Raw genomic sequence first — 9,181 nt, 5'->3', positions numbered from 1 at the left:
AGAATATGTTTACAAGCAAACTGGTTAATAGAAAAATGTTAAATTAAATAAGTAATTTCTTTATGAAAAAATGAAATAAAATAAAATTAGATGTGATTCGGTCTGCAGCCGAAGACTGACTAATGTCCTTAAACAACTTCTATGTAGTCCCAGGCGCACTAAAAATGTAGTGTTAGAAAACTAAAATTTTTGTTCTTGCAAATAAATCGATAAATCGATTCAATGAAAAAATTGTTGAGTGTTTTTCAACACTAAGTCTTGTAAGGTTTTTACAACATTTATTTTATTATAAGACTAATTTAAGGTTTTCTGCAATGCTCACCAATTATTATGACATGCTGGACTAAAAAGGAAAACTTACATATATTTTACAAATTTAACGAAACAATTGATTTAGCGACGAGAAGAAGTTCAATCTAATTCCATTATCGAGATATTAGGCGACCGAAGAAGATTCGTAAGTCAAGATAATGGTTGGGGTAAGCTTATGGTGTCGAATGAATTCAGATTTGTATGTTTAAATTTAAGATGATCTGAATTTGATTTGACTTTCCCATTCACTTATCTCAATACTTAAGTGATAGTTACACTTCCACTTGCAAATATGTATGTATACCAGCCGGTTCCATTTTCTGGAAGTCAACTACAAGTACTGCTGATAAATACATTAAATGTTATCTTGTTAACTTTTTTTTATTTTTGTTCATTTACTATATCTATTGATTTATTTTTTGATTACTTATTGTTTCTTCAAAAAAAAAAAAAACATACTCACCCTTTTTTTTATCTCCTTGATGATGAAGAATATCGCCAAAAATATAAAGTCTCGCGTTTTAACGCACTGTTCATTATTAATCGCATATTATAATTTACTGTTCAATGTTTTTGTTTACTATTTGGCTGAAATATTTATGTATGTATGTGACCCAAGGGACTTATAACGCAGTGCTTTGTAACACTCGCGTATCAGCAAAAAGTTCTCTGGAAAATCCAGACATTATGAAATACACAAATAGCTGGCGGGTTCTATAAAAGAGGCTGTCAAAGCCGAAGTCGGTTTCAGTTACAGCGCAAGTCGTGGAACGGGCAAGAATTTAAATCCATATATAAAGTATGAAGTGTGTTGTATTGGAGCTTGCGGATTCATATACGGTCGAGTGTTTCTACAATGTTATCACATTTTGTGGATCTTCTCTAATGGAATATTTAAAATGGATCGGCATCAGCATGATTTATGGATGTATTATTTCCGTAGCGGTGGCTCTCATTTTCATGACCTTCAAATGGTGGCAAATGAACAAAGCGCGGGAAGCTTTGTTAGAATGGCTGGCGGAGTCTTTAAAGTCGATCGACTTTGAGGAGCGCTACAAGTGTACAAAAAGGAGATGGGGTTGAAAACGTATGAACGGTAATTTTAAGAGCCGAGAAAGTAAACACCGAAGACATGCCAAGATTGGAAGCAAAGGTGGCGGTGGTTCATCAATATTGTACCTATATAGACAAAAGCCAATCGACAACAAGCTGGAAGAACAATTTATTAATAATGTGGTCGCATTCATTAATTTTTACTAAACTTATTTTTTTCAAGACTTTTAATAATGTGAATAAATCCTTAACTGAAGATAAATGTGTGCAATCAAAAAATGAACCGGTCTATGAATCTATATATTTACGGTAAGAGTGACCATCAAAAGGTTGTAAGTTGTTCAAGTTTATAAAACGTCCTTTTCCGTGCTGAATTAAAATATATTTTCAAATCTAAGAATGGCCAGAAAGTACCTTTGGTGAATTGCCTGTAATCGGCAGTTCTTCAAAAAGCCATTTTGGACAGTTCATATCGTGAACTAGTTCGTTTCACTTCTTGCATCTGTGTTTCCTTGTTATAACCTGTTTTGTCATTCCTCTCTTTGGAGTTGCAGGGGGATTGCCTTGGTTTTCTGCCTTTATCCGTGAAGTTGGTGGGTTTTCAGGTTTATGACTTATGTTAAAAATTTTATATTCTGCTTATTAATTTGGAAAAGAAAAATACGATCTTAATTTTGAGTTAGAAAATATCTCAAACATAATTTCAAATATATCAGTTTAATTGAATTTGAATTGAACTTTAAATTTTTTGATTTCTCTTCTTGCTGCGAGTAATTGAGCTTGTATAAGAAAAGAGTTGTGAATTGTTGAACCAAATCAGAATATATTTTTTATTAGCTTTTGCTGTCATTGTTGGATTTTTGTTTTGAAAATTTCATATATATAAACTATTTTTGGCATATTTAAGGGGCTGCTGTAAGCGAGAACAAAATTGAAGAAATCTATATTCCACTGTGCCCGTAAATGTCGATGCCCACAACCTTTCCGGCGATCAATTGCGCTGCCAATGTAAGCAGTCCCGATAATCTGAGTTACGTCAATGGCAACTGCCCCAAGGGTTGTGTGCGAACATTGCGGGGTCGTTGTGTGCCGGAGAGGTGTACTACTGATTGGATTGGTTGGCTAAATCGTCCTGTGACCATGTCCTGTTACTTTCACTGGTTCCTCCTGATGCTTGCCGCGCTCGTAATGTTCCTAATGTTGGGTCTGATGGTCTGTAATCTGGTCTACGAGGTGCGTTTATGTCTGCGCAAGCGGCGAAGGCTCCGCTATCGACGCTTTTCTGGCAGCAGCAGCACCAGCAGCGACAATAGCGTTGCCTAGCGAGCTGAAGGAGAGGGATGTCGAGAATGAGAGCAAGAGCGAGAGAGAGAGAGAGCTGCTTCACATGTCGTTTTTATACATTCGCACATTAATGTTGACACGCACACACACACGCACGTATACACACGCATACTCACACATATGCGTGCCCATGCGTTCGTTGGAGGCGACGGCATAAAGAAAGCAAGGGATTTGGCATAATCTACAATACATTAGCGGTAGCTTTGCTCTGGCTTTCAATTCAATTCTTTAGGTATCTCAACGAAATCCATGTAAATTACGATTTGGCACCTTGCGCGAACAACGTCCTTGTCCTCGTCCCCATCGCCATCGCCATCGCCACCCCCATCCCCATTCTAGTCATCAGCAGTCGGCAGACGCTGGCACTCAAGCGCAACTAAACAGGCATCCAAATCCTATTAGTAGTTAAAATGCCGCAGCATCTGCTTGATTGGCAAATGCTTGCGGCTTGCTTAAAAAAGAGGAGATACAGTGGAACCTACATAAGCACACATGCATATCAATTCGAGTCGGAAGTTACATGATGTTGCATCTAACTAAACATAAAGTGTTGATTTTTAATAAATACTTGCTGCCACAATTCAAAGATATCAATGGGTTCAACAAATTACAAATTTTTATTTAAAATTGTCAAGAAATTGTCAATGAAATAACAGAAATAAGTGGAAACCTGCCGGACGGAATTAACATTTTATATCCTGTACCCGTAGGGTAAAAAGGGTATATTAGGTTTGTGCAAAGTATGTAACATGCGGAAGGAAGCATCGCCCCCCCCATAAAGTATATATATTCTGAATCAGCATGACGAGAGAAATCGATCTAGACATGTCCGTCCGTCCGTCCTACCGTCTGTCCGTCTGGACGAACACAAGGATCTCAGAAACTATAAAAGATAGAATAACCAAAGCTGGTATCCAGATTCTCCTAGGTCCGAGAAAGGATGAGTTTATTTTATTTTTTGGAATATTCCCCCCCTTCACCCGCTACAGAATTTCGTTAATACCGTCCACATTTCAAAAGCTACCCTAACCAAACGTTGCACTCATAATATCTATATAATAGCTTTATATTACTTTTGTTTCAAATTTCATCTAAATTGGTTGGTTCTAAGAAAAGTTATTAGCGAACAATTATACTTCGGTACTGCACCCAAAAGCTGCAGCATCAAGTTCGCTCTTCTTCTTCCTTTTGCTTCTGCTAGAGGCGCATTTACCTCAGTGCCGGAAGTTTACCTGGGTACAGGGTATTTCACTGTCGGGCTTACTCGACTGTAGCGTTCTCTCTTGTTAAAATTGCATATTAGGAGCACATAAAACGTCTTTATATGATATTCAAGTGTGGGTGATTAACTGAATGCATACTTATACAATATTTAATCTACATATAGTATTAGAGCTCAACAAGCTAGCAAGAATCTCACAATACGAGTTTGCTCCTGAGTAGGAACTCAGTTCGAATCACGCCGCAACCATCATGACGGAAGCATGATTGAAGTTTCAAAGCTATCATAAAATTTAATAATTGTCCAACCCTGGACAGATCTTGAATAAAAATTAAAAATTTAATAAAAAAATTAAAAAAAAAATTTGGAGAGGCTAAAACGTTTTACAATTTGGAGAAAAAAAGTTTTAAAATTTGGAGAATGAGTAGAAGTTCGAATCGCAAAAGGATGTGCTCCTTCAGAATAATGTCATACGTTTTACACCTGACTAGTAATGTTAGTTTTGTTGTTATAGTTACATTAAATTAATAGCTTACCTAAACTGACTCTACAAAGACTCTAACATTTGAGTTTTGGAAATACAAGAGGGATTCCCTAGCTTCGAAACTTGACTAATATTTGAATGCAACTTTTTATTTGACTTCGATTATTTACAAGTGAAACCCTGATTTCGACACTAATGAATAAGTCAATCAGCGTAAATATTTTGAATGTTCATATAAAGAGAATAACTTTATAGTATTTCAATGAAATTGAGTTTTGTGAATGGAATGAAAGACTTGTGCTAATATGTCTTATATTTAGGGGCTTACTATCTACAAGTAGCTAAGAATAAGATTAAAAAGGTAGGTATATTTTTATACCCTCTGTTTTATACGTCTGTCCGTCTGGATGAACGCGAGGATCTCAGAAACTATAAAAGCTAGAATAACCAAAGTTGGCATCCAGATTCTCCTAGGTCCAAGTAAGGACGAGTTTATTTTATTTTTTGGAATTTTCCCCCCCTTCCCCCGCTACAGAATTTCGTCAATAGCGTCCACATTTCAAATGCTACCTAAACCAAACTTTGCACACATAATTAATATATAATTGTCTACTGTAGTATAAAATTTATTCAATTCGGTCAATTCTAAGAAAAGTTATTAGCAAAACAAATTCTCGCCAGTACAACCCCCCCAAACTGCAGCAACAAGTTCGCTCTTCTTCTTCCTCTTTTTGCTGCTGCTATGGGCGCATATAACTCAGTGACGGAAGTTTACCTGGGTACAGGGTATTACACTGTCGGGCTTGCTCGACTGTAGCGTTATCTCTTGTTCTATTATATAAATTACATATAGATGTTTATACCTTTTTATAGAAGTGTGTAGTTTTAAGATAACATTATTATTTTTATACATATATCTATATAAGCATAAACAATTCTTTTCTCTATATTTTAGAAACGATTTTCTACTTCAATTATACAACTATATTTCAATTTGAAAAATTCGTTTAGTTCTTGCTTGGCTGAATTAAGGGAGACTATTAAATAATTATTTATGTAGTTTCAATTAACAAAATACAAATTAATAGTTCTATAACCAATAAGAATCTATTTGTCCCACGCTTTAAGCTTTAGGAAATGTAAGCAGTCTGAGAGAGAGAGAGGGAGGCAGAGCGTAGGTTCCCTTAAACAGTGTATATTCATTTATATATTTAGGGTTATATGCCTTAGTTATGTAATAATTGTAGGTACACTTTATATTAAAGCAAGCAATACTATAAAAAAAATTCTAGACTTTTCTGACGCATTTCACATCTTTCGTAACACTTCAAGAAACCATTGTGAGGAATTGAAGTTGGATTGGTCACATAACCTGGACCTTTGACTGGAGCATTTTAGCATATTCATGCTCAAGATCTACTGTATTACTGTATTAACAAATTCGACATATGGGATATAAGGTGTTGGGGTGTGATGGCAGCTGCCACGACCCACTCCAACCTCTACGGGTGACAAGAAAAAAGAGAAACAAACAAGCAAACCAAACTAACAAACTCAAAGTCAAAGGTACAATAACCCAAAGCAACATGAAAGCGAATGGTTTGATGTGTGTGTGTGTGTGTGGGTTAGCTCTATAATTCTGCGTTTGTGGTAAAGATAAAACACACACATACTCACACACACACACATAAAGACACGCAGTCAAGCATGCAGCCAAAGCCAAAAGCGACGCCAGCCGCGCAGAAAATGAAATGGAAAATATTGCACGAGTAAAATAAAATAAAATAAAAAAGACGTATATAAAATAAATGGAAGAGCAAAAAGGAAAATCTTCGAAAAAAGGTTCGCTTTGTATGTATGTAAGTGTATTAGGGTGTATGTGTGTGTGTGTGTTTGTGTCTCACATTGACGCTGGTAGCAGATTTAGAGGTTGCTTATGTGTGATTTAGTGTAGCATGCGCGAATATGGCGGCGATAATTCTTTAAAAATTGGAAATTGTTTTCCAATCGATTTCGCATTTAGCCAAAACCACTCGCCATTCACAGAATGAAAAAGAAAGGGAGAGAGAAAGGGAAAGAGAGAGAGAGAGAGAGGGATAGTGGGAGTGCAGCGGAGACAGCCAACGATTGTCTTTTACAGTCATATGTGTAGCATTGGAGGTTTGGGCAATGGGTCCCCTTCTAGCTGTGTATTTATTTAGCCTTGCGACACATTTTTCTGCCGAAAAAACGAAACATGTATAAAAAATATTTGCTTATTTTACACCTGACTGCAGATTTGAAAAGGATTTGCCAGTTGAAAATGTGGATTTAGTTTTAGCTTTTATAGTATGGGCTTAGAACTTGGAAAACGTGCAATGGATGTTGAATGCTAGTGACTAGTTTGGGAGTACGGGAGGAATTTTCTGAATAATTTAAATAAACAAATAAAAACTGATATATGAAGAAAAGAAATTAGGTAAATGTTCGAGTGCTAAGTGTACTTCTCGAAGCATCGCAAGGCGATTTGAAAGATAAATATCGCAACAAGGCGGTAGTCGTAAATTTATGGTAGAAATAACTAACAAGGACAAGTAAATTATTGTACTAGAATGAAGCTTTTAATGTGTTAATTCTGTGATTCAGAATCCAAAAGCGTCCAGTGCTTGTGAAAGTAAATAAATAAACAGATTTATCGAAGCAGGCGATACTCTAAAATGGGAAATTGTAAATAAAAAAATCTTTGGGGTGTCGATATTATGAGCCAACTTTTTGTTGATATAATTACTCGATAGATCTAAAGTGAAACTTGTTGTCCACTGACGTGCCCTGTGAAAGTCTAAGGGAACTCCGTCTATCTTTTTTTTGCAAAGCTTCGCATTGCATTAAATTCAATCAAAACTATTGAAAATACACGAATAATGTATTCTATAATATGTAGTGATAAATTATATGAATGAAGTATAGAAAATCCTGCAGGAAAATTATTTAAATGTCATACTATTGTGAACGCTATCTACACAATCGAGCTGAAATATATTTATAGGGAAACATTTAAGAATTCGTGTTATTGGTTTCAAAAGACGTCAGAAGACGTCCTGGGCTCGAGCTATTTTCCAAATGGAAAACAAACTAATGCTAAAATGGAACAGCTTTTAGCTCGTACAAGTATTTGCTTAGTTATTTAACCTGAACTACCAACAGTAATATTTTCCTACTGCTTGTATATTTTCTATGAATTGCGACTAAGAAGTCTGGTCTGGTCTATAGGCGTACATACCACATGCTTGTCTCGTTCATTGAAGTTTATGTAAAAACGATTTTCATGCTTCGGAATAAAGAGGCAGAGGCCATTATAGTATGCACATCACATTGTATTCGCAGGCACAATGACTACAATGGGCAACAAAAGGTTACCCACACACAGTTGTAACGGGGGCGTGTTTGGGTTTTAGAAAATTGTGCAGAGATTGGGGGACGTCGAGGGTGGGGAAGGACAATGTGGAATGGGAGAGTCGTGACATATTTTATTTGCACAATGACAATACGAGTTACTTGGTAGACGAGTCGGAACGAAGGTTGGGGGCGAGTTTGAAGAAGCTGGCACACCCGCCATTACGCAAACACACCCTCTCTCTTTCTCTCACACCCTCACTCACATACACATACACATACACACGCACACACTCAAATGGAAGCATGTTGTAGTTGGTGGTTAGGGTAGGGGGAGGTATGGGCTATTGGAGAAAAAAGATACACGCAGTGTATACTAAAATAAGTGCAAAGGATAATGCGAATTGAAATGACAAAACTCGAAATAATCTCTTATGCTCTTTCCCCCTCTCCCTCCCTTGCTTCGCACTGCCATTCTTCATTTGGTTTTGTAAAGTAAATTTGAACGCATTTCTAATGATTTTTATTTTTATTTATGCCTTTTAAGTAAATGAAAATTTACTCAATTTTGTTTCTAGCGCACATGACAATATTGTCCTGAGTTTTATTTGCCGCCATTTTTATTGCAATTTTGTTGTTGCTTTTGTTGCTGTTATTGTTGTTGCTTCTCTATGCCGTCCATTTCCTTATGCGCGTTCATGGCTGCTGGCTCGTAAAATATTTTTATGTATTTTTTATTTACCCAACGCTCAGCTTCACAGGCTTCGGCCATGGCTCATGTATGACCTCGATACAGAAATGCCAAGTGTCCTGGGTGGCTAGTTGCCATTGTTGTTGCTGCTGCTGCTGCTCTTTGTTGTTGTTGTTGTTGGCCAATGCAATTGCCTGGCTCGTAACATGCTTTTAATGTGCGCCATTTTATTTGCCACAAAACCGACACACGGCCCCATTAAAAAGCCATAAGCTGGCGTTTTCCGAAGCTCCAAACTGGACCGCGGGGGCCTGCCCTTGCGTTTAGATGATATTAGAATTCTCTCTCTCCCTCCCACTTCCCCTACCTTTCTACCTTTGTATACCCTCTAAAGTTTGAAACTTAAAAGGGTATTTGCAAAAGTTCGTTATACATGTACCAGACAGCAGAAGTAATGGTTGGAGACCCTTTGTAGTTGATATATGATCAGCATCAGATACTGAAATTATCCCTATGATCATTTTTTTTTATAAATAATCTTTATATATAATAATAAATAATCTTTTGAACAGCTTTGATAACAGTTAGAACACTCAAGCTTATTACAAAGCATAATACATACCTTTTATGTAGCTGCTATAAGAAGGATTCGTGCAATCATTAGTCTTATCAGCAAAAAGTTTGCTGCTTTTTACGGGAGCGT

General features: G+C 36.6%; 1 protein-coding gene across 1 annotated transcript; it reads left to right on the top strand.

Moving 5' to 3' along the window:
* Positions 1–2,258: 2,258 nt before the first annotated feature.
* Positions 2,259–3,295, top strand: LOC115621553. Its single transcript, XM_030515222.1, has one exon. The coding sequence runs from the start codon at positions 2,329–2,331 to the stop codon at positions 2,686–2,688; it is 360 nt and encodes a 119-aa protein (XP_030371082.1). The 5' UTR covers positions 2,259–2,328; the 3' UTR covers positions 2,689–3,295.
* Positions 3,296–9,181: the final 5,886 nt, after the last annotated feature.

The sequence above is a fragment of the Scaptodrosophila lebanonensis genome, unplaced genomic scaffold (genome assembly GCF_003285725.1).
Source record: "Scaptodrosophila lebanonensis strain 11010-0011.00,11010-0021.00 unplaced genomic scaffold, SlebRS2 tig00000024-arrow-pilon, whole genome shotgun sequence".
In the NCBI taxonomy this organism is placed as follows: domain Eukaryota; kingdom Metazoa; phylum Arthropoda; class Insecta; order Diptera; family Drosophilidae; genus Scaptodrosophila; species Scaptodrosophila lebanonensis.
Note: the sequence above shows the minus strand (reverse complement) of the source record. Positions and strands in the feature narration are given on the sequence as shown.

Coding starts and splice junctions, on each gene's coding strand:
- LOC115621553 (XM_030515222.1), top strand. CDS start 2,329: ATGTCGATGCCCACAACCTTTCCGGCGATCAATTGCGCTGCCAATGTA.